The following is a 26,488-nucleotide window of genomic DNA, read 5'->3' as shown; positions in this document are numbered from 1 at the left end:
TGTAAATCAAGAATTGCATATAAATTCTAATTTTTTCGTTTCTTCATCTTTAGGGTCACGACGTAGTGGAATATCAAAATCTACGTTTTTGCGCATTTTATTTCCCAATATAAACCGATGGACGTATTCCGTGTCTTTGATGTCGCCCAAAGTGTCGAATGCCCTTTTAACATAGTTTTTACTATTCATCGGCATATAAACTGGAAACTCAATATTGAAAGTTACGATGAGACTTCCTTTTTCTTTTGGGTTTTCCGGTAGTGGCAGTCCTTCGTTTGGTACTTCTTTCCGAAAATCTGGCCTGGTGTAGGTAATAATTACAAGAATCTCATTACTTTTAATTAGAAAAAGATTATATTCAACTAAAAATGACAATTGCATGTTTGAAAATTTAGTGGTTATATATTCACGAGAAATGATGAAACGAAAATATTTAAGTACAAAAGTTTAGTTTTGGGTTTATTAGGAATTAAAGTGTAGAATGATAAGAAAAAATAGAGATTTAATTCAAATGGAAAGATTCTTGCATTTCTTTTTCGTTGAAAGTTTCGCGTAAAGCGATTTCATGACCTGAAAACGTAATTTCGCGTAAAGAGTACGAATAAGTGGGTTATATTCTCAATTTTCATAAAAAATACATTTATTTACAAGCGTCTATTATTCTTGCGATTTTCATAGAAAATGGAGCAACCGATAAGAACGCAGGTTGTCGAACGTAAGGCGGAACGAAATATTCTTTATTTCTGTGCAATACGTTACCTGAATCTTTGCTGAACCAAAATCGATAGTTTGAAAGAGAAAGATGCCGATAAATACATAAGAAAAGAAGTAAGTAGAACACTTAATATGCGATACTCCAATAACTCCAAATTTTTAAAGCTACAATTTTTTCTCAATTACACTCATACCACTCATTTGCTGCAACCTCACGAAAGAATAGTGACTTTCCAGAGAACGAGACGATATTATCATTCAGTGTAAGAACAAGCCTCTTCATACTAATAATATAACGACAGAATTTAAAGTTGTACCATTTTTGCAGCAAATGAGTGCTAAACACTAAATTTCCTCTCTCCATAATTTCCCATTTATTTTTCATTTATTAATTATATTCAAAGTAGTTAATACAAATATTAATCTGGGATAGCAATAATAGTAAAATAAAAATGTCTAGGATGCATCTATATTTACAGTAAAGATGTCTAACGCTAATGATTATTGTTGAAAAAAGTGGTGGTATTTAATTGAAAGGTGTGGTACTTCACCCCCTAGGCGAGGAAACGGAAAAGGGAAGGATGTACTTAGGGGTTGTTGGTATGGTTGAGACAACATACGTGATGACAGACGTTATCGGGATTCGAAGGGTTCTGTCGTCGAGGGTGTTGACGGTGACCACTGTTCCGGTCAGTGCCTCTCGCAGAAAGATATCGACCGTCATGTGCAAGTCAGAGCCCTCTCGCCGGAAGGTCTCGTGGGGCCGGTCCTCCGTGATGAAGATTACGTCCGCTACGCTGACGTGCTTTAGACTTGAGTAAAGACATTACGCGCGCCGCCACGATTAACCCATTTCTGTCCGCCAACAAGATGCACAATGCACTTTAAACGCATCCCTACGCGAAATTCAAATCGATAACAGCGGACCCCTTCCGCCGATAGGTTTCAACCAGACAGGAAATAGACCGCGTGGTCTACGTGGAATCTGTTTGCATTACACAATCTATTTGTTCTTTAACTTAACAGCGACTGATCTTCTGTTTCGCCATTGGAATATTTAATTAGACAGATGTACTTAAGGCTCGTTCAGATTAGCTAAAGTCAGGGGAGTAGCTATAGGATAAGTGTACCTAATAGAGGACATTAGGTGCATCCACAAAGTGGCCATATTGCAAAAGTAGAAAGGGGATTCTTTGCTATCACTTTTGCAGTTTGATCACTTTATTACATTTCATTTTTTAAAGATACGGTCAATGTCCAGTATTAGGTGTCGTACAGTATTGGGTACACTTACCTACTGCCCAATTATGGAGAAAGGCAGTAACTACAGAAGAATATGAAATTGAGTTTCTTGCATTTTTGGATAATTTTGAAGATTTTGCGTCTTGTTCTAGTGCAAAATAGCAGTAAAATATTTTTAGTTGCTACTGTTTTTCTCCATAATTGGGCAGTATAGAGGGACAATTATATGCAGTGCACAAGTGCCCAAAACTTTTTTTGAGCAGGGGGTTCACTGGTCCATGCATTCTACATTCATAAACTACCTATTATTATATCTTTTAGATTTTTTCTATTGTATGCCTGCCACTATTTATCGAGTTCTGATTCACATATAAAATCACATTTTAGATACCAAATAACTTTTTATGGACGGCAGTTTGGAGGCTAATATGCTACGTATAAAATGAAATTTTAGATGAAATAATAGTAGATAGACAAAATTCCTTGAATTCAAGTGGCTTGAATGAAGTATTATTTTACTTCGCTTTAATTCAAGTAACTTAATTTATATTAACATAAACTTGATATCAAGCTGTTTGAGTACAAGTGGTTGCTTACACCTAACCTGACTAATCTGAACAAGCCTTTAGTGAGAGGAGAAGGCTGTTTAATGTGCAAGTAATGAAACAGAAATGCTCAATGGTTAATCGTAATTTATTACAATTCTGGCGAATGAATCTTCGTGAAAATTGCAAGTGAAAAAGTTTACCAGGAATCTTTGTCGGTCCTTGATCACCCTCGTTTGGAAAAACAATCCTTGTACCTGTAGGTATACCCGGCTTAATAGGTATCGTTAGGATTTTCTCCTTCGCCACTGTCGTAGATTTATCGTCCCCTACCAGGACCAGCCTCTGTATCTTCATCTTCTTGATTCCTCCAAAGAAGATCTGTCCATACCGAAGACATGAAATGGACACATAAAAAGATGCAAGAAGATTCTAAGATTAGAGTAATGTATTTCAAAAAATACATTTAAAGAAGTACAGAAAGAAGAAGAAAAGAAGGATAGAATTTACGATTATTCGTGTAAACAATTCATTAAGACGTACGCTGTCGAATGTTTTTAAGACGTCCTTTTTATGTCGTAAAACCTTCAGGAACAAAATAGACATAAAATAGACGTGTTGAAGACGTCATGTGCTGTCTAGAACAAAATCTTAATCTGTCCTGAATTTAGAGACTATCGAATACAAGAAATAATAAAGCTAGGACGAGCTTATAACGAGTAAATATTGTAATTACCGTCCAAGAAAATAGGTAAGCGTAAGATTTACCGTATCAGCCATAATATAACGTGCCATTACTAGGTGATTAACATCGGAAAAGAAAAACTATAAATAAGTAGAACGTCGATATGTGATACCTCTAGTAGGGTTAGATATAAGGTTTTTATCAGAGGTTCTTCCTTGCGTTTTAGACCCCGCCCCTCGGGAAATTCCAGGAGAGACGACGGCTGTGTTAGTATATGGAGTAGATCAGCATAAGGGCTCTCACTTCCAAAGAATTCCCTAAGGATGTACCGATAGATCAGATCGTAAATATTCAAAGTTTTTAAGTGGCTGTTAAGCTCGGCCGCGTCAAGCTTCGAGTTTCATAGTTTCAGTTAGCGGATTAACCAGCGGATCAAAGTAATTGAAAATTGTATTAAAACGCAACGAAAAGAGGGTGAGTAGTAACACGGTAACTTTTGGACTTGTTTCATATAAGTTTCACCCTCGACTACTGACACCTAATGTTTGAAAACGGAGTTCGTCAGCTTCCGATTTCATACTGTTACCAAGCATTTATATAATTAATATTATATGCTTGTGGAAGTCGAATGTATGTACCTGTAAGTTCTCATCGGCTCTCCATGATAAATATAGGGTTCGATGAATCCTTCGGTGCTAGGCACGCCATTTTTAAGACCTTCTTCACCAAACTGATCGTATACAGCCCTCCTAAGGGGATCGGAAAGTACATCGTACGCCTCAGCTACTAAGGCGAAAATTGTTCCCAAACATTCATCTTTTGCCCTTTTGGGATTGTATCGTATCGCTAAACGCCGAAATCTGTAAGCGAAAACGTAATGCTTGTGAATACAGCTTTGAAATTCGACTGCGACTATATGTCAAGGAAAGGAATTTGTAAAAAGAATGGGTACTCTGTGGAAAAAGTAAATGGAAATAAACTGTATAGTAAAAATTAAGGCACTTATACTAGCAGGTGATGCCCTAAAGAGAATTTTTTTAGAATCCTTATAAAATGTAATTGAACTCTTGTTTCAAATAACTTGTACATTTTTCACACTGTCAACAGTTTTTATACTATAAAAACTCATTCCACGAGTAAGATGTTTTAGATTTAAACGTACACAGAGATTAGAGAGAATTTTACAGCGATAGGAGATCAGACTAACATTCGATGAAAAGAGGAAACAGCAAAACGGAGCGTCATTGAAGCGAGAGAATCATACTCACGCTGCTTTGATTTCCAAATCGTTGCAATTTTTCTTCAGCGACAGCACACCGTAATAATCAATGCCACGCTTACTGCACGGACAGTCCTCGTTGCACGACATGGCTTCTTACATTCAAAGACGAAATTGTCATCGGAAATGCGTCATATGGAACAGGAAGAGAGCTCGATTTTGATAGGAAGAATTTGAAAGGTAGATTCATAGATTAAACGAGTATCATTTGTCGACCTCTACGTGTGGCCAACGTCACTGAAGAAGGGCTGTCATAAAATAATAGAAGAGGAAAGAAAAAATCGACGCATCGTTTCGCGACGATTTTTCAAGTGTTTTCAACAACCAATGCGCCCCTCTCGACAACCAAATAATGTCTACGATCGTGTGTTAGCGTTTCAAGTAATTATTAAGCATCCCGTGACTTGTATTTATTGTTAGAAACGAAACGACAATTTAATCGACTTCACTGTCGATCGTTCGAGGGAAGAAGATTGCCATGGACACGTCTGGAGTGATTTTAAATCTTGTACAAAAAGGTGAGGTTTAATACAACAATTCTTTTGCTAGTCGCGGTGCATTATTATCGCCATGATTCTTTGTGACACGTGAAAATCCATTGTAAGAGCGAGACTTTAAAGAATGCTAGTGCAAATAATGTCTATTTCATTTTTACCAAACATAAGTGAGTATAAATGTAATGCTATGATGAAAAACTTAAATTATATTATTTATTACACTCATTTGCTATCGTAATTTTTTCACTTCCAATTTTTCATATCTGTCAATTATTAGTTTATTATCACGATTATTATTATTAATATGAATTATTAAAAACAGCCCTTACCAAATTTTACAATTTTTTTAAATAAGAATATGTACACTTTAGTGACTAAAAATGATATTGATAATATAATAAGACCTATTCCATCAAGTATGTGTATTATGATGAATATTTTATTAAAAAGGACATAAATCAATTGAACAAGAATTAAAGACACGTAAATACACGTTCGAAACACAATTTATTCACGATATTGGTAATATATTTTTTTCAGCTACCATCAAAACAGAAATTAACGAGAAGAATTTGAGCAGCTGTGAGCTTAACAATCATGACGATAGTCCACCTCCTAAACAGTCAAAGATGATAAAAAATTCTTTCTCTTGCAATCTCCCCACGAAACCCTGCGAGGATTGCAAAAAGGGGAAGATAGATGAACCAATGTTCAGGGTTTCTCTGATGACGAACGACGAGGATTTGGAATGTGACAAGGAGAACGGATTGAGGAAGAAGATTCGAGTGGAGGCGAAGCAAGTCTGTCGCAATCGAGAGAAGTGCGACGAGGAGGAGAAGATTTTCGTGCTGCAGCAACTTGGTCGATCGCAGATTCGGCCAGAAGAGCTCCCTGCTTTTCTATGCATCGACGGCAGGATCGCCGATTCGAGCGGGGTTAAACGGAAAATTCCGAGGCCAGCGAACGCTTTCATGCTCTTCGCAAACGAATGGCGCAAGAAGCTTGCTGCTGAGAATCCTCGAGAATCGAACAAAGATATTAGCGTCAGGCTAGTTCACTTTTTTTTGTTCAAAATTCATTCTTTACTACATGTACTTTATTATTATGCTATGTAGAACTTTTTACAGAGCTTATTCTATTTGTAATATTCACATATGAGCAATTCATAAGCCAAAGTGATTAACTCCACTTTTAGAATTTTTTTAAATTTTAGTGTCACTTTTCTCTACTTTTTGTTTTATGAGCTTGATCAGTATGGTATCTGAGTAGCTTATGTTACTCAGATTTGATATATTTGATGTTTATTTAAATCTTTGATATTGTTCGTGCAGGCTGGGAATTCTCTGGAAGAATATGACGAAGGATGTGAAGGAAAAGTACTTCGCGCTGGCTCGGGAAGTGGACGCAGAGCACAAGAGGAAGTATCCAGGTACGTCCTATGCCTATAGTTTTACTCTTCAAACCGATATGACCTCATTCCCGCGTTTGTAGTCGTCCGTCGAAGTTTACCGATACGTCTAAACGTTCATGGCATGCATTCGGCGAGTACACGATAACTTGTTACCTTATCGGCACGGAAAAAGAGTCAAATCTCGATGGACATGATTTGGAAATAAATATTTGGATCGAAACTATAACGAGCAAATTTTGCTTCTTTGCAATAGCCTTTTAAACGTTTAAAGGTCTTTACGTCCAGTTAAACGTGTGGAAGGCACATAAAGAGTATACATTCTACATAAGTATGCACAAGTACAAAGTAACGTATGTAGTTGTGTGTATGGAATTGTCAAACAGGTTTCAAAATCTTTAACTAAATACCGAAATTATGTTATTTCGTTGCTAAAAGATATATGTATACTAGACAGTTACTCTGAATTAGTGATATTATGCTCGGTAGATATCTGTTAGTAGGTATTAAAGCTAACAAAGTGGGAATTACTTAAGTGTACGAAAGACTGTTATTCGTGTACGTGCTGAGCTGTTTTATTATCATGAAACGTAACTATTACTCGAAAATTATGATTGTTGTTCGTTTTATCGGTCAATTCTTTGAAGACTCCTTTAAAGTCGCGTTGCATCGATACTTCTCACATTCACAAGAAATTGATATCTTTCTTTACCAACCTCTCTGCTTCAAAGTATTCTAACAAGTACTGCTATACAGTAAGAAGGTTTGAATTTCTACACTTAATTATCTTTTTAACTATTCAAAATATAAAGACGAATTCTTTGATTTTAAGAGGGTAATTTAGAAAAAGAAACTAGGACACTTTTGAAATTAATATTTGCAAAGATTTCCATATCAGTCCTATCTTTTTTAATGCATATTTTAGACCGAAAAAATACAGACTGTACTTCTGATCGATAACTTTTATAATATTTGTATGAACACTGACGAGAAATGTCGATTTTGGTTTATCTATCTCGGTGATAGCAATTTATGACTTTCCTATCAGAAGCCAATGACACTTATTAAAATTTTATATACGTCTTCGCTTAAAGAAATAAGACCTGATATATAGATTTTTCAAAATAGTACTTTCATCTTTTCACCAAATATTTAAACCTTCCTCCAAATTTTTCTCCTCAGAATTAAATTCCTCTTATGAAAACAAGTTCTCGATATTCTGAAGACTTAGAAAGATAACTAAACCAGACATACTGTATATACGATATCAATATGTACCATACACACAACTTATAAATGCCGCCACTTCAGACATAATTAAACATAATTAAGTACAGACACGAAAAACGGGAAATAACCATCAACGTTAAAAAAAAGTCAGTTAATAGCCTGGCAATAATTTTCATCTCCTCAAAGTAAATTTAAGCCTCGGAACCTCTGTGAAGTATTCCCCTCATAATTGGCGTGCGGCAACAGAAGATACATTGAAGAGGTCGAGGATATCATGTGAACAACACTCTCTAATACAAACGAACAAATACGATCCCCATTACCCTCGGATCGCGCGGAGTCATTGAAATAACCCCGCGTACGTTGTCATCCAGCCAGTCAGGAGCGACATGATTGAGCCGATTCAGTGATCAACGGTGAAGTGGAGGGTGTCGTTCGAGCGTTGCAGGATTTTCCTGGCGGTCCGCGGATGCAGTTAGCCCGCGGAGAGGACGTTTAGTCGCGCGAACGCTCGGTAACGCCGGATACGCGAGGAATAATCGCGCTTGTCGGAGGGTGTAGGTAGTAGGTAGGTAGAGCGGCGGTCGTGTATCGGGCAGGTTCCTAGAGTCGCGTCGCAATCAATACCTCCGGTCTCTACTGTTCCCTCCCGCGCCGTTCCCCGTCACTCAGCCGAGAATATTTCTCCGCTTGCCACCCTGTGCCCTGTGCACCTCGACCCGCAAAACTCGTATCGCTCCGCCGTCCCACCCCCACAAATCGGCGAGCTGGTAATCGCGTTTTAACCTCCCCCCTCCTTCTCCGCCGATCCCTCTACCCCCAGCTGTGATCGCTGACGCTCTTCTGTCGGCTAATATTGGAGTCCAGCGTGGAAAACTCTGGCTGGAAAAATTCCGAACATCCCAGAGCACGGGAGGAGTGTTTTGATGTAATTGAACGTTTTCCCAGTTTTTTTTTTTTTTCTTTTTCTTTTTCGAAAGCCGCCTCTCGGTGTTCATTTTCGATATCCCTCGTTTGCGTCAGTTAGAGCACTTGCAGGGAGTTTCTAAAGTTACCGTTTAGTATTGCATCGCGTCACGGTGGTCGATATTAATGATATGCGCACGATTGATCCCCTTTCGATTGTGCTTCCGCATTCCGATACGCTAATGTGGTTTCGCTGACGTGAATTAAGCAAGGGCGGCAACACGGGGACAGCGCATGTTCGGCTGTTGTAACTGTTTTAATTAATGGGGAATAATCCACGGGATGCAGTAGATGGGCTGATACGGCATCAGCGCAAATAGTAATTGCATATTAGACGGATCGATCGTTGGAGCCGATACCCGTTCCGCTCTTAACCCGATCGCGCTCGCTTTCTCATTATCACGTTTCTGCAACGATTGATCGTCGAATGGAATATGTGTTTCGATTCTGGATGGGCTGAGAAATGAGGAGAATTATTTCAATGAGTGTTTCATTTAAATAGGGTCGTAATTAAATAAAGTAGTAGTGTAGGATTTAATTTAAATTAGAAATTTGTTGCCAGTGTAAGTACCGATGATCGTTTAGTTTCAACGATTTGAGTTTTATTGAAGTACATTTGACGAAACGAAGTGGGTAATACTTGTTGATTATAAATGTGTATTTTAATCATATATGAAACAGCAATGGTGAAAGAAGGATTACATACAGGGTGTAAGAAATATGACTTTCGATATTTTAAGGGATAGTAGGAGATCCAAAATGGATCATAAAATTTCCTATGTCGTCCTATGATATAGTGTTCGCATATAGGCATGTTGACTTTAGACATTATTACTGCAAAATAAAGGCAGATCGGATTTCTGATTTAATTTGGATCTTCTACTACCCCTTAAAATATCGAAGGCTATTTTTGTTACACTCTGTATGTAGGAGAGTTCTTCTTGTAAGAACTATACTCAGAAGTAAGAAGTAATATTATATTTATAATATTATCTTTTTATATACTTTTCAGCTTTGAAAAACATCCTTTTTTTGCTTTTTATTGAGTGAGCAGTTGCAACAGATCAATACATTTTTTCAAGCACTCTTCAGGTGTCAATCACATTCCATATCAACATATTGACATGTATTTACGTAGCTTTGATATTTTTTGTTCAAGTCTCTGCAAAAAATATTTGCAGAGATATTTTTCCCATGATTAATTGATACGTTTACATTAGTAAAATGCGCAAATGTTCAATGAAATGTCCTCAACAAATTTTTAAAAATTTCCTATTTGCCATACCAAATAGAGTGGCTATTCGTTATAAGCTCATAGCACAGTTGAAGGTGAAACTACTCGTGAGATTAAAGAGGCATCCTTTATGCACTGACAATTTATTCACTTTTTATGTGAAAGAAAATCATGAAACGCGGAAAGCAATAAATTATACTGTTATGTTTATTCTAAAATACATTTTTGATCAATTTCCTAGTCGCTATTTCTTTATCGCCATCGTTTTATTCACGCATCGATTGGTAACCGCGGGTGGTTCTGTAGCTACAGGAGAAAAATCACTCTAACTTTATGAATCGTTAAAATAACATTCACCGGTAATTCCATGCGTGATAAAGCTTGAAAATTGCTACGTCTGTAAAATAGTGAGTCATAAAACGGACAAACGTGTGCTTAACTCGGACAATTCAATGCAATCTAAAAACAGAAATAACCGTCGACAACTATGTAACGAACACCAGTATCAAATAGAAATACATAAAGTTCTAAATCTCGTCTGTCATTTATCGTTCCCTTGAAAAACCATTGCAAAAACATTGCATTTCCTCCTAAAACGTTCTCTTAATCTAGATCTCCCGTATAAAATCAACAAACAAAAGCTCAAATACAATTTCGTCATTCCTTCTGTTTCATTTTATCCTCAAAAATCACGCTTTAAATATCTCCCACCTGTACCCAACCACCCAGCATGAAAAGATGCGAGTCTGCACGACATACGGGGCCGTTTGCCAGGGGTCAACGTGCATCCCAGCATGGGACGGCCTGTAGCCCAGGTGCGAAATTGAGGGAGAACGAAGGATGGGAGGCACCTCGTAAACGCTCCTCTCATCGTCACCGATAGCCACCTCCAGCTGAAAATTCAAGGGGGACGCAAAGATCCAGGCTAAATTCCCCACTAAACGCTGGTCGCGCAATCGACGCGAGGCGCGAGTAACCGGAGTGGTCAATTAAGATCACCGGGAAGCGTCGATATGGGTCTGCGCGCGAGCATTCGAGCGGATTCGCGTGCATCTGCGCGACTGCATCGTGCGTCCGCGAGCAGAGGGTGCAAGAGGGAGGCTCGTCGGTGACTCGGCGGCGCGGTCGCGCCGAGGGAAGCCGTCAAAATGTCGAGGCTCGTGCATCCAGGTGGCACGTCGAGCCCCGAAGACACGACACAGGGGAGGAGTCCCTCTCTCTCACCCTCTCCCTCCCTCAAACCTCCCGTCTCGCTTCGTCCGTGTAACGATCGCCGGTCATCGATCCGCTATCGCATCAATGCGACGCTCGGTTGCTCGAGAAAACGAGACGCGTCGCTCCTGCCCCGCCGTTTATCGAGCATCAGAATTTCAGATTAAGCAACGCTCCCGACGACTTTACCCTTCCACGTTCACGGGATCCTTCGGGCAAACTTCGCAGGACGTTACGTTGACCCAGGCCTGCGAAGAATTGTTCTTGGAGAAATGTTCGATAGTTGGCAGTCGGGGGAGAGTTGAAATGAAATTGGTGGAAAGAGGAACCTTGGAGTGGTTTGAATTACTCGATATTCATGACGATGGGGTAAGGGGAGCTGAATACCGTTCTAACTTGAAATGGAACAGTGGTCTCAGTCGATTCGGTCCTCTTAAAGGTGTGACGAAAGGTTCTTCCTGTTCCTTGTACCTATACATTGAGCACAGGTCGAGGAACAAACCGGCGACTCCCACACCACGATCCATTTAACGGGATCGTCGAAATTGCGTTCGAGTAGCGAGTAATCGATGAGGGCCGCGCTGGAGGGAACGGGGCAAGAATAACACGGTACATCGATCAGCCTCCGAGGTTGGACGGTCGCTCGAGCATGGAAAGCCTCGGTTCGATTTTAAGAAAGATTCACGGGGATCGAGGAGGAAAGGACGACAGGGGAATCGATAGACGTCGGAGCGACGCGGGGTTTCTTTATTTCGCGCAGAGGGCGACAGACGGAGGCGGCGATCCTCTCTGTCCCTCCTGTATCCCACGCTGCCTCGACGAGGGTGGGGAAGCCTCCCTCTCACGCGTATCAACCCTCCTCCCTCGCAGCACCGACGTCGGATTCGTCGATGACGAAACGCACGTAAATTCGTCGACGTTGCACGGTGCTGCCGCTGGCGAAATCAGTGCGAACGGAGTGCACCGCGAGGAAGGAACGCGGGTCACCCGTGCGCGGCCTGCGGTTCCCGCTTGCGGCACGCGCGCCTCCGCCGGATGCCACACACCGAGAGACTGCCGCGTAAATAGGTCGCTGGACGCGCGCGCGGACAGAGTAAACAGTCTGCGAACAGGCAGAGCGGTTGGATTCAAGGTGCTCCAAGCCTGACCATGTTTCCATTTAGAAGATCACCTGGTGAGCGGTTTAACGAGGGAAAGAGAAACGTTGCTGCATTGTGAATCGAAGAGAACGAACTGGGAGTGAATTTCTCGATTTCGGGGCTGTTGCAGTGAAGGGTCGAGTAAATATCGTAGAGATAGGTCACTGGTGAATAGTTGAATCCAAAAGACTATCTTTGGAGTTCTGTTGAGTCGATCTTTATGAATATTGAGGAAACGAGTATGGATTTGATTCGAATGATTTGTTTGGGTTGAATATTGGACAGACGCGTGAATTGATCACTGGACGCACGGGAGGAGGCGGGAACGGCTCGTTCCTGCTGACTGATTGGATGTGTGACGTCGTGACAACAAATTCGGAGGATTTGTAATTGAGTCGAATTCGAGTTTGTTGGAGTGAGTAACTGAAAGAACTTTATAAGGACAGGCGCGAGACGTGTGAAATGCAAGCGTGAACGGGGACAGTTGTTGGGATTTGTCGAATTGATTTTTCTATTTCAAAGCTGTCAAACTGCAGAATTGAGAAGCAACAGAAGTGAGAAAATGAGTACTGCTCATTCAAGTTCAACCTCGTCGCAGTGAATGACTGAGCAAACATTGTAAAGACTAACGAGTGTACTAAATACCGTTTTTTGCACCGATGATTAAGAACGCCTATCCGCGAGTCTATGAAAATTCAACAGGAATCATAGGTAAACATCGAGCTCGAGCAAATTAAAACGGAAAACAGCGCGAAGAAGCGTTGAATCGCGCCTGGACCGAATTAAAGATAATCGTCAAGCTAAACAGGTGAAAGTGACTCCGTCGACTTGAGCAGAGAAAGTGATCAGCGTGCAGAAATTCGCGAAATCCCGAATGAACGGAGGGGAGAGAATAGTTTTCGAGTTGCGTGGCCGACGAGCCGATTAGATGAGAGAAAACGAGAGCGGGAGGCGTCGAAGGGAGAGAAAAAGCTTCGAGCATCGATCTCATCCCCGGTGCAGCTATGATGCGGCTGGTCGGATGCGTCGAATTGTATCCAACGTGGAATCGACGGCTCATGTGGCCCTGGAGACGCGACCGAGGGAGCTGTAGTTAGTCGGGGTGCGCAGTGGACAGTTCGGACCGTCACTAGCGTCGAGGACGACGATGACGACAAGGTGGACGGGAACAACGTCGTCGAGGACGACGATGACGCCACGCGCGACGCGACTGCGAACATTGGGTCTTCCCGACGGAATGCAGGAGGCCGATCGAACGCCTCCCGATGCACCCACCTCTTGCGTGGTCTATCCACGTAAACTCTTTTCGATGATTCACTCGACGAGACAGTAAATAGAAATAATAAACGAAGGAGAAGGGAAAGGAAGACAGGGGCCAATATCGCGATTCTTCGCGACGATAAGTCGCTACTGAAAGACAATAGAATCGAGCTTAGAGCTGGTTCACCTGTGTTTAGGTGCCTGTGCCTGCGTGATGGTATTCGCGCGCGAACGCGACTGATAAGCAGGAGGGACCGAGTAAAGTTGTTCGCGGCGCGATAAGGACCAACTTTTGTCGCAGAGATGGACTGCTGCAACTACGTCGAGGCTTACGCGGGAGGGGGACACTTTTATCAGCAGCAACACTATTTCTGCTACGATAACGCGAACACTGGCTACACCGGCTACGATCCGCCCCCGATCTCCGGCACGATCGAGCCTGCCGCGCGATACAATGGAGCAATGCCACCTGCTTACCCTACAGGTAGATTTCAGGACAATGAGATGGTAGAATAGATCCTGAAGTAGCTGGAATGAACCATTAGTGGAATCAATTCAATTTTTATAAACGAGTATTAGGAGTGTCGGAAAGTAGCCTGTAGAGCAGGAAAGCTTGTTAGATGTTTTTATTACTCGAAGGTCTAGACTTGATTGCCTAATTTTTTCATGCAATCTGCCACCCTCGTATCCATTTTTCATGACAAGGTGTAGACTTTTAGACTTGCAGGCTAGAAAGTTATCTTACTTTGTGTCAAGTTTCGTTTACATTAGGCGACTTTTGGTTAGATAACGAAATTGATCAACCTGAAATTAATCAAAGTTGCCCGTGTAAATTTAGTTTCAACTAAGTTGAAACGACAATTTTGATGGATTTTAGGTTCATTAACTCGGTTGCCCTACCAGAAGTTGCTTAATGTAAACGTAGTGTTAGCAAAACAGCCCAAGCATTTCTCTCGGATGATCCTTCGACATAGTTCTCCTTCAAAAACCACCTAAACTACTTCGAATATTCGTAGGTATCGAATTGCTGATAACTGAAACGTAGATCAAGATCTAGTGCGCGTGCGTACGTGCACGCTGCAGCGAACTGAACTGGTGTTATGTGACACACCTACGAGAGCTACCATTCTTTTGATTTGATTTTGGCTTTGTTGAATGCTTAAACATTTGTAAATAGTTACTTTAGAATAGATTCACGTAGAATAGAACCTCGATCACTGAGTCTCAATTGTTCTTAGTTTTTTGTTCAGAATTGCGTTTATTCGATGTAATTATGGTAAGAGTACAGCAAAATTGGGACTGAAATTTGAATTATCATTAAATAACAGTCTATCGAAAATAATATAATAAGCCATTCGGAGGGTACTTCATATTTAAATCTCGTGTTAAGCTTGTTAATCAAGGTCCTACTATAATGTCATTGATGGTCCACAAAGACGTTCAAGGTAGGATAGTTCTGCTTTTAATAAATTATTCGTCACTTATCGCTTCGTTCAACAGAATCGCTTGTCTAGAGATTCTAACATTAGAGTGCAGAAATCTTGTGCTTTGATTACAGGATCAATGATCTATTAAAACTTCTTTCAACGTAATTATTAATTAATTCTTACTGCAAGATTTTCCTGCAACTCTACTAACCAAACAACTTATAAGAACATGCAGTATTTACACGCTATAAACTAGCGAGTCGGTATACGCAGAGTTCACAGAGAATAATAAATATCTTTCTGAGGCCAATTTGTACGTTATATAGCAACTCATTTCTATCTTATCAAGTGTGAAAGTGAAGGAAAATAAGAGCGTAATCCTAAAGAACAAAGTGAATAGCTAGGAGTTAATAACAAGAAAATATTGTATTTTAAGCGACTCAAATCCACATATTTATGCATACACAATGGCAGACAAGAAGAAGTTTGAAATTATTCTCTGACCATATGAATATTAGTAGCTTACATAGTATAATTTTTCTATCCTGAGACACTTCCTCGCTATGAATAACATAGATGAAGTAGAACCTCGATTACAAAACTAGTCTCAATTCTCTACCTGTGATTCAGACCAACCCAGATCCACTTCTTTTAAAATTAAATTTTATATGCTCTTTTATAGTCTTTTCTTTATTTTTTTAGAATCATAGGAATTTACGTTATATTATCAATAAAGAAGATTCAATAGTATAAACTTTCTTCTAGAAGGTATATAAAAAAAAGTACACCAGTGAATTTAATTCATATAGAATCACTAACAAAGCACACAATTAAAATTTCACTAATATCGCGCTAAAACTTTCGTAAAAAATGTATCACAAAATTGGTATCACGTACGAAGCTTAGTTTCGAGTCTCAAATATATTTTGCCCACCGCTATAAATCGAAAAGGGACGCGGCGCAAGTCCTGTGATTTTACGCTTCTTATCTAACTATTCACACAGCGAAACGATTGTTCGCCGGCGCGATAAAAGGAGGTTACACGTTCATAAATATTCACCTGGTCCGCAGATTACGTGTACAATCCGAAAGAGGCGAGGTTGCGGAAAGCGATGCGTGAGCAGAGTCGCGAGCTGTCAAGACGGTCGATCCTGCAGAGCGCGATCGCTCGGGCGGGCGTGATCGCGGGCCCAGTCGCGTCCGCTGGTTTCCTGGACCATCAGCATCGTTTCGGCTGCGTGTCCACCGCTGGTTTACCAATCAGTTCACCCGTGGAGTCGGACCGAGTCGCAGAGCCATGGTTCCAGGCGCAGCCACGTACGAAGCCCATTCACTCGCCGCGAATGACCGATTGGTACGGGAACGTAACCGATCCGATCGGGAGGCTCCAAGTGATGGGAACGATGCACCAGCGTGGCCTGGATAAGTGCAAAGACCCGATCAGGAGTCAGGCTGGCGTAGTCACAGCCGCGGATTGCGGTACTAATTTCTCGAACAGCGGATATTCCGTCGATTTTAACGATCTTAATCGGGAAAGGGATTTGAGGAGACAAGAAAACATCGCGGAGTATGCCGAGTTCACTGAGGGTCAGAAATGGCATCCCTATCAGGTGAGATCATTGATTTCTTGCGCTAGGATGATGTCCCATGAGGTGGCTGAGGAGTTTTTCGATGAACGTACAGAGTTTTGGTTGTATAGGGTACTATTTGTGTCCCATGAGAAGTCCCCTGATACGAGTTAGGGGCAATGCATTCCAGAGGACTTCTCATGAGACGAATATTACTTGTTCATATTTCTATGCTCTTTCTTTCTATCTCTGTACCTTCAGATTGAAATTATTTAAACAAAAGATTTTATTAAAAATGTAATACTTTTTCTTTAATCTTACGTGTTAACACCTATATATAATTGGAAAAATAAGTCCTCAGTTTAAAAGTTCTTTTTTTATAAATGATTTTAATCTGAAGGCGCAGGATTAAGTACGAACACAAAAATATGATAAATGCCCTAATAAAAACCAAAAAAAGCGAACTTTTCTATTGGTGATAATGACCTTAGATTGTTAACTAAATGAGCAAATTTCAATCATGTTGGAATATTACCTTAAAAGTAATAGATTTGCCATAACAATTGAAATTTGGCTTTCAGATGATTTCAAATTTCTGCACTTTCTAAAAGATATCAATTTTTATTTTCAATGGAGTGTATTATCAAGCACTTAATCTTAGCCATGATTATGATCGAATAGCGATCAGCACTGATGGTCTGACTGTTTTAAAATTCGAATAGGTCTTAAACAGATTAAAATTTAATAGTTCTCTTCGCGGGATATTCTATTAAAATAATGGATGCTGTATGGTTAATTAAACTGGAGTTGAAGCATACTAACTTTCTTGAGTACCAATTACAGAATGGTGGAAATGCTCACCAACATCCCAGGTCGCCTCATCCCTCCCAGATGGGTGGTATTCTTCATCCGAACGTTCAAAGTCCGAGCTCGCATGGACCTGGACCGTGGGGCCAATTTTGTCACGGCGTATTACCACGTAAGTTACCTATATGTACACATAAGGCCAACAATGCAGGACCAACGTTCTCACGACATATTACCATGCAATTGCCTATGTATTATTCATTAAATCTCGTAATTTTCATTTTGTAGACGCACCAGCTATGCCACGAAACATTGGAGTTCGCGGACCACGACACACCGTTTTGTTACGGGATCGTTTGTCTGGCAGACATTGCGGTTTCCCTGAGGAATCAGCACGGTTAGCGTATGCTCCGAACAAACTCGACGTAGATAACGTCAGAGGATCGTATTCATCTCCCGAACACCAGGTTCGTTTTCGTTTTAAATTGGAAGGAAACATAGTAATAAAACGCGCCATTTATTTAGAAGAATTTATACCCGAACATTTGCTGTTTTAGATGCCAAGATTACTGGAATCGTCAGTCGATTCTATCGTGGACGCTGCACCCTCTTCGAGAGCTCGTCGAGAGGATGAAGGACCCAGGTGGGAGCCGAATGCCATTAACAATGGAATTTCCATGGATAATTTAACAACGACAACGGTAAGATACTTGCGGAGATAAGAGATACTCAATAGTTATATTCACTTTAAATATTGTATTTATCAGTTATCTTACTCAAACACTTATTTACTTTAAGTTCTCATGGAAAAGTAAAATTAAAAAGAATATTAGCACTTGAACAGAATATCAAAATACTATTCATACGCAAAAATAAATATACTCATTTACTTTTCATTAAACGTCAGTCCTACAGATCGTCTTTGGTACCTCTCAATACTCATCCGAAATTCATTGTTCAGCAGCAAGAATCCAGCGTGGTACGCGAAAAGGAACGCGAGCCACGACGACCCATCGAACGGTTCGAGCCAAAGAAGAAGACTGTCAGCAAGCAACCGTTGCCTGGGTTCCATCAGGCGTTCGGCTCGACCGAGATCGGCAGGTTCTCCAGGTCGGAGTTCTTCGTGAACATGGTGGGCGAGAGCGGCGGAACAGTGGACGTCGTCGACGCTGAGAACACTAATGTAAGTACAGATCGTATGTCGGAAGTGAACGGAGCCGTGGCGACGGCTGCGGCGCACGACGCGACTGTGGTCACCACGACCTCGGCGACCGCATCGAGGACCTTCGACGGCGACGAGAACGAAGACGCCGGCTACGACGACTCGAGCAACGAGCTTGTCGCCTCGACGCCCGTCGGCATGTACTGCGGACAGCCGAGCACCCCACGTTGGCACAGTCCTCACGTAGGCGCCATAGGTAGCGAAATTTAAGCGGATCTTTAACCCTTTCGTGGGCTCAAGCGTTTCCCAATCGACGTCTCAGCGGTTTGAGAGCTTCTGCGTGGCGTATCGATAAGGTTTGAGGGGTTGTAATTCGTGAAGTTTTCTTCTTAGGAATGAAGTAGGAGTAAGTTGGGAAATTTGGAGAAATTTCTTGGGAATAGGTGTGATTTGAAATAACACCTTGACGATCGCTGGCTTCGAAAATCACTTAAAATAACGCCAATGTGGTGTCAAGCGGTCGTTATAGTGTTAAAGAAGATTTTATGTATAGTAGGTGTTTCATTTTTTTTCGTAAAAGGGATTGAATCTGTGAATTGAAGAACAGTACATGTTTAGAATTAATTATTTTCAAATAGTTTTGGAGCTATACCTGACCCTAGAGCTAAAGTGTATTAAGTCACATAGAAAACGAGTGTACTTAATTGGATACTCTAGCTCTGGGCTCTAGGTACGTGAAATACACGGAACTACACCTTGGGATCAAATATCTCAAAATGTGGTTTTTGCACTGTTCTAATCGCTTAATTAAAATTTATAATAATACACAAGCAGATTCTCGTCTGTTTGAATTCAGTATATTTCATTTATTACGTGTACAGAGCTTCTGAAAATGTCCAACCTACGATCTAAGTAAATTTTCTTGATATTGGGAAACGCTAGTCTATGAAATAACATTATCTAAACAAACTGTTGCGTCCAAGAAAGTAAAGTGTTGCGATTCTATCGTGGTACAAAAAGGAGTTGCATTAAAGCGGCGAGAAAAATTATTGTGTTCGCTGTTGTACATACACGATCAGACATTCATACACTTTATTAGAAAAATCCAAACGTGCATCGTCAAAACAGGTGGATCGCTGTATATTCTTAAGAATAGGATTTTCTATACAGTTTACGATTTCAGTGATTTTTCGAAAGATGAGGAACGCCTTTTACTTTCGACTCTGTACGTACGATTGAATTTCGATCGAATTTTATAGTGACTTAGGATTTTTTTACACGTTCGTGAACGCTGCGTTCGTTCATCGCGATGATGGCAAGACGAGTGGCCCGCGAAAGGGATTAGCGATTCGTCGCGGACGTAAATCTATAGCGTCCAATTCTTCTTAGGATTTAATTATTTCCTTCGACGTCGAAAGGGCCGATGATCCTTTTGTACACGGAGAAAATGTAATTTAGATGTTCAAGACCAAAGTTTTCAATAATCCCAATTCACTAGGTAGTAGTCACGCGGTCGTGACGAGGTTCTGGATCAAAGAACGATTGTTGTAAATTTCGTTTCTCCAACTCTGTACAAAAATTGCACGACAGGCTTCGATTGATCGAAGATCATAAATGGCGTACGAAACGTCCCGAGAAACCACGTATGTTCGTCGAGATTGTGCCTTCTAGGCGACCGTGGAAATATCAAAAGTCTTCAAAACTCTCGGTCGATTTAAAAAGAAAAAAGGGAAAAGAATCAAAGCAACATGATATTCGCACGTCTCGTACGTCAATAGCTGAACCGAGTGACCCGCACCAAACAATGTGGTTCCACGTAATTTTACTAAGTCCTGAGAGCGATTCCTGGCGCAAATGAAGGAAATACAATTTCTTGAAAAATTAGTTGAAGATGGAGTTTCTTTTGCATAAGGCTTCGTTTTCGATAAATCGAGTTTAAAAATTTGAGGGTTATGAACATTCAAGCTCGATCTTCTCGACAGAGCCTAATGTTAAAAAGTCTCATTATACATTTTCGACTGTGCTTTTCGGTAGAACTTCTCTTCCTTATTTTCTGTAATAATAATAATAATCAAGGTCAGAATATTTCGCAGAATTCGAAATTTCGTCACTTTTTAGTAGATACCATATTTTCTCATCCAATGGAGAAAATTCGTATTTGGATTGGAAAAAATACTCTCAGCGATGAAAGAAGTTGCGGGTTCCTCAGGCGTGGCAAAAATTATAATCAAAATGTGTCGGTGGGCGGATAGAATCGACACCCTTCCATCAAGTTGTTAGATATCGTCGATGATACACAGAGACTGGTGTACCGACGATAGATTATATGAATATATTTAATATATATATTTAAAAAAGTATATATATATATACATATTGTACTTATATAATGGAGGAGCGGAAGCACGCGCGAAGAGGTACATAAGTTATTTAGTAGAATTTTAGGCGACACGTATTGCCGCGCGGAGAAACGTATAAATAAAAGTGAACGTAAGCATCGTGAACGCAAGAAGTCGAAGAGCCGATGAGCAGTACGAACCCTTTCTGTTTTTTGGAAAATGTGTTTGTCCAGGGAAGGTGCATGATACCTGTATCCTTTATATTCGGAACTCGCTCACCTTTCAGGCACGAAAGAGAAATCGACGACTTTTTAAAGAAAATATTACAACTTTGGTACCCTGATGCATACCATAAGACCAGAAGTGAAATCTGCAAGTTTAGATTGTAGAGAGTAAGGCTAGTTAATCAATGTTCATTTTTATATATCCATTTTAACATGTATTTGATATGGGATTTATGGTAACTTTGGGACCTTTTGAGATTGTACACAGAATCATCATGATTTAAACATACTCTACTGGTTTACTGATAATACTGCAATGTTTAGGGGTATGGCTGATTACATTTCGGATTCAGAAGGTATCCTAAGGCTGTGGTTACATTGGATGCGTTTTCTGAGGAACTGATGTTCTGACGAATATGTCTGCACTTGTTTCGCTTATATGATGAATAGTTCGAACATATTCCTCAGAACATCAGTTCGTCAGAAAACGCATCTAATGCAACCGCAGCCTAATTAAATAAAGCTGTCGTCATGATTTCTTCCCATGAAGAAATGATTCTATATTTATGCTTCGGGTAGAATAGCATTTAATTTAGAAAAAGGATCGTATGAGTGACAGTCTTATTCGCTTGATTACAAGTCATATTATTTAACATATTTATAAATAATATTAAGAAAACCTTTTAAAGAGCTTACTAGAATAAAAGAAGAATTATAATATCAATCAAGGAATCAATTTTGAAACTGTTTTGTTTAAAATTAAAATCACTGTGTACGACCTGCCAAAACTTCTGGTAAACCTAATCTAATGAAAGTCAACTTGTTGACCCTTAATTACTGACACCAAATTTTTGAGCATTCAGACTCCAAATAAAACATATTATTATTAAATACGTATAAAGTTGTCATGACCTTAACTCTTAAATAGAAATATAAGACATAGTGTGTACTTCAACTTTTTATTAAAAAATATTTCAAAACTAAGTAAGAGCGCAAATCGTGACAGACGAATATATCACGTAAGATCTGTCACACTCTGCGTCAGTAATTAAGGGTTAAAGAGCGTGCATCAATATTTTGTGTTTTACTATCAATCGAATCTTTGAAAATTTCTGATCGAGTTCTGAATCCCGTGCCAGCGTTCGTGGCTCGCGTTGATCGATCAATCGGTACATCGACTCGACATAATTCGTGCCGGCTACCCTGTACCTATGATGGGACCAAATCAAAAGAGAAACTTTTATTTCACGTTCACCGTCGCGCTTACGTCCACACGTATTGTCGCATATGCAAATACCCTTCCCTCGTTCTCCACGCTCGACTTGTGGGCATCGAGAGTTTGCGTTGAAACGTGGGATGTTCTTCAAACCTTATACATTGACAAAAAGAGTAATGCGATTATCTTTCAAAATCTCTAAATCGAAGACAAGAAAGCCAGTAATTATTGAATTTAATCTCTGCAGGGTTTCTAGTCATTTCAGTAATTCAGTATAAGTCAAGCATTTTTATAATTCTAATCATTTTAGAAGTCTTGAAAGTTTCGAGACACTTAAACCTTTGAAAGTAAAGAATAGATGATAATATTCAGAGCTTGAACATTAATTCAAATCTGTATAGCTCTACTACTTAGTTAAATATTACTAAATGATAAATATTTTGTGAAAATTCAAGACCTTGAAATCTTTTTTATTATTTATATAATTGGTAATTTATATTTGAAGAATTCTTTGAATAAATTCTGTAATTTTACTGTTTAACTATTAAACTTTTATAAATAGGGGTGCATTTATCAAACTGATTTTCAGCTGTAATTAAAAAATCCCGTTTTTTGAGTTGTGTCATTCTTGTAGTACATGTGCGATATGTACGTATATAATTTAAATACATTGAAACTTCAATTAACCAACTTAGTACGAGACTCACAGCTGAAGCACCCTCCTCGTAACTAATTCTATAATTTGCCAGAGTCTATTATTAAGTCACAATTCAAGTTTTAATCGATATTCTATTGTGCTCTTATTGTCATTAGACCGAGCAACAATAATACTGAATAATTGAGAGCCAGCGAATCGAGGTTCTACTATATTCGAAAATCCATTACTATTCATATCCCTTACAACCCTCGAAGAACATCCCAGCGTTTTAATGTGAAGGAACCACTCGTAGTCGAGCAAACAGATTTGAACGGTGCTTCATTAGGAGCACTGTCCAACTCGGTTAAAAAAGAAGTTACAGTTTATAATTAATATTGACCGTAGGAACACTTTCGACGGCCACGTTCGTTCTCGTTCTCCTTTTTCTTTTTCTTCGGAGGAGCGAACGTCCGTGAAACATGGGAATGATGTAAAATGCTGTGATTTGTTTTAACGTTAGACGACGTAGTTATATAGTAGAGAAACGCGGCGGTGACAGACGAGATGTGATAGAAAGCGCGCAAGACATTTTAACGACACGCGTGCGACTGTTCGTTGGAAACGAGCGATCACTTGTCGTTTTAACTTTTGGGCTACTGATTTGGCCCGCCGATTTAAGCTTTGGAGCACAAACCACTAGATAGATGATCGAAACGAAGCAAAACCTATCTCGTTTTAAGAGCAAAGTGGAAACGAATTCGACCTGGTCGAAGACTAACAGTTCTTCCAATGGGCCAGAAGTTAAGACGACTACCAGAGGTACAAATCTAGGAGAGTGCATTAAAAAATCTTTGAGTCAGCTACTGAGTTGAAACCACACTAGTCAAGTCCACTTTTTCTAAAATTTCAGTTTATTGTCCAAGTAATTAGTGATTAGCTTTTCAAACGTTAGAAGATTTATCTGTATTATTTTGCATGATATCTACAACAGGAAAAAACATCTATTCCTAAAAAACATTCTGCTCGAATAAAAGAACATACTATATACTACTCGAATGTTTGGATATTAGGATAAGTGGACAAATATGCGAGACTACTGTATTTCTGATAACGCTTCCCTTCTATCATCCTCTAAAAAGGATAGTCACTAGTCACACTTAAACATTTTAAATCAAAAAGCTAAATGTTTCAGAATACCTCCAAACAATCGTAACGAAGAATACGAAGAATATTTAAATTCTTAAAAAAAGGCTTTTCATTGCATTTTCCAAGATTCGTACCACTGTGCGACCGTGTAGCCGCTAAGAAATCGTTAAAGCTCATCAAAGCGTTCTCTCGATCGTCACTCCAATATCGTCCCCTATCCCCTCCGAGAGGAGCATGAATCCTACGACGGAATTTTAGCGATGCGTTAATCACTTTGAGATTTTAATAATTTTGTTACTTTGTCGATCTGTCTGGTTGGTGAGGCGGACTTGTAATATACATACGAACTGGAACGGAGCGATGTACGATTAAGGGGAATAATCACACGATAACCGGCGTTTCATTATTGGCAACGATATTAAACGTAGATGATAGCGTTAACGATCGAACCACGTGAGGGAAAAAAAGGAAAACGATGCAACGTCGAACGATCACACGAACGAAACCTTTAATCTATATTAACACTCGTAAACGACTTTCTGTCTAATCGTTAGTACACTTACTCACTCTAATCGCTAGGTGACGTGCTAAGCAACCGAGAAACGTGTAGAGAGACGATTGATCGAGAGGATGAAACATAAGTCGAGGAAATTCTTGTACATCTCTTAATTCTGCAAGTGCCAAGATCAGTGTAAAAGTCCTTACAAAGGCTCGTGTTATTGTATTGAATTTCAACGCAAATTGAGAAGAAATTATATTTCGCGAGTGTCTTGACTGTGTCAGTTCCAAAATCTTCTTATAGTAGAGTTCTTATATAGTTTACATATTCAGACTGTTGAACTCAGTCATTAGTAAAAATGTATTTCAACATTAACGAAAAAGATTATATTTATTTTTCATTTATTTGATTATCGAAAAAATGTCATAATTTTAACTTGTCTTTCGATAGTTAAAAAAGAAAATGTCTGCCTGCTTTGATTTTAATTACTTAGCCAACGTGTAAAATTTCATCAAATGCAGCCAGCATTTGCAAAATATTTCTTGTTAAAAGCAAATGGATAGCAAACTAGATTCATTTGGTACCTTTAATTGCGTGTAAATTGACATAACACTGTCGAAAAGTTTGATTAAGAATGGAACTGATAGGGTTGAAAGCAAACAGAATGCAAGTAACGATCGAACATGTTTTCATTTGTATGGCGTGTGTGTCGATCAACACCGTTACCATTTGAGCTTAAATGTTCACTTTGATATTCAAGCTCGTTGCTAGTTTAACTGGCGATGCCCTCTAATGAAATCAAACGAACCAAAACAGAGACAAAGAACCGCGTTCGAGTCCCATTCGCGTGAAACGAGCGTGACAAGAATAAACGGTCATCTATGTGACACTCGAGACGAAAGAAGAAAAAAGGATAAAAATATACTGTATAAAGTCTATGTTGTTTTCTTCAGCTACACCCAAAGACATACCTGTCCGCTCCTGTCATCTTCCCATTTTCGCCGAGGTCCTGCGGAATTCTAGGAGCTTCGACCGCCATTCACAGGATTGCAGAAAACGGTGAAATTTTGTCGCGAATCATTCCCGATGAGTGTTGCTGGTTCACCTCTCAATCGAGATGTGGAGTATCAAGAATGTCAGACAACGTGGTGGTAAGAGATAGTACAATTGGTATTTTTAGAGGTCACTCTGGCTCTGGGGTCCAGATATCTAAAATAGACAGAGCTACATATTGGTATCCTATCCCTCAACTCACCGATTTAATTATACTAATGTCAATTATACCTAAAAATCCGTAGAATTGTACAGCATTTTTGGACTGTTCCCATCGCGCAAGAGATAAAGAATGGTTCTGTCAAAGCAACACAGTGATCCATCCGTCGGGGATGCAAGCTCTGCTGCGTCAAAGGGAACACTGCGAATCCTTCGTGAACGAGCGAAGCGATGGAAATTACATAGTGATCGGAGCCCCTGGTAACGGAAGTCTTAACAATATCGGTAGTATCACGGACGAGGAATTTGCTAATGAAGCTAGGAAGCAGGCTACCCTGAAGATGCAAGAAGATGGCTCACCGAAACATTCTGATAGCTCTGCACGGAACGATGGAAACGATTGATAAGACGTTTCGAAAGAAATCAGATAATGCGAAGAGAGAGACATTGTATACAACCCTTTTTTTTAAAACATTCTATGGAATATCAATCGCGTCATCATATTTCCTAGGAATTAGAAGCTTGTAGCGTTTTAAGCTTTATGAATACGAGAAAAGAATTAAAAGGTTTCAGTTTTTTAAGAATATTCTCTGCAAAGATAATTGAAGATAGAGAAATTATAAAAGTTTTGTTTATTCTATTTCTTTGAGTAGTGTCGTTTATATTACTGCTTGTTCTTACAACATTAAGTTTTTAATGTGTTATATTATTTCTGGAAAAAAGGAATAATGTTTCTTTATTATATGCCTATAACACTGTTCAACACGGGTCTGATTTTGTAAACGTGAATAAACATTTCTTATAGACTTCGACGTGCTGATTACGAATCTGCAACCCGTT

At 39.7% G+C, this 26,488-nt stretch overlaps 2 protein-coding genes across 4 annotated transcripts; one reads left to right on the top strand and one right to left on the bottom strand.

Annotated features, from left to right (window-relative positions):
- Positions 1 to 6: 6 nt before the first annotated feature.
- On the bottom strand, positions 7 to 4,569 carry LOC143179603 (dnaJ homolog subfamily B member 13). Its single transcript, XM_076378917.1, is given in 7 exon segments — positions 7 to 301; positions 1,335 to 1,529; positions 1,532 to 1,610; positions 2,705 to 2,882; positions 3,359 to 3,503; positions 3,825 to 4,046; positions 4,455 to 4,569. Coding segments are annotated over 7 exon segments (1,215 nt in total). The 5' UTR covers positions 4,556 to 4,569.
- LOC143178916 (uncharacterized) lies at positions 2,381 to 26,381 on the top strand. 3 transcript variants are annotated; one of them, XM_076377852.1, is made up of 12 exons: positions 2,381 to 3,660; positions 3,861 to 4,645; positions 4,731 to 4,983; positions 5,503 to 6,010; positions 6,294 to 6,391; positions 15,910 to 16,448; positions 17,250 to 17,385; positions 17,502 to 17,680; positions 17,771 to 17,914; positions 18,175 to 18,396; positions 25,390 to 25,587; positions 25,735 to 26,381. In XM_076377852.1, exons 3-12 carry the CDS (start codon positions 4,944 to 4,946, stop codon positions 26,050 to 26,052), a joined length of 2,382 nt encoding a protein of 793 aa, XP_076233967.1. In that variant the 5' UTR covers positions 2,381 to 3,660; positions 3,861 to 4,645; positions 4,731 to 4,943; the 3' UTR covers positions 26,053 to 26,381. The 3 variants fall into 3 exon arrangements, with proteins under 3 accessions (XP_076233967.1, XP_076233968.1, XP_076233969.1); XM_076377853.1 differs by having other exon boundaries at positions 3,861 to 4,983; positions 18,178 to 18,396; XM_076377854.1 differs by lacking the exons at positions 2,381 to 3,660; positions 3,861 to 4,645; positions 4,731 to 4,983; positions 5,503 to 6,010; positions 6,294 to 6,391 and adding an exon at positions 11,997 to 13,895.
- Positions 26,382 to 26,488: the final 107 nt, after the last annotated feature.

The sequence above is a fragment of the Calliopsis andreniformis genome, chromosome 5 (genome assembly GCF_051401765.1).
Source record: "Calliopsis andreniformis isolate RMS-2024a chromosome 5, iyCalAndr_principal, whole genome shotgun sequence".
In the NCBI taxonomy this organism is placed as follows: Eukaryota; Metazoa; Arthropoda; class Insecta; order Hymenoptera; family Andrenidae; genus Calliopsis; species Calliopsis andreniformis.
This window is presented reverse-complemented; position numbering and strand designations above follow the sequence as displayed.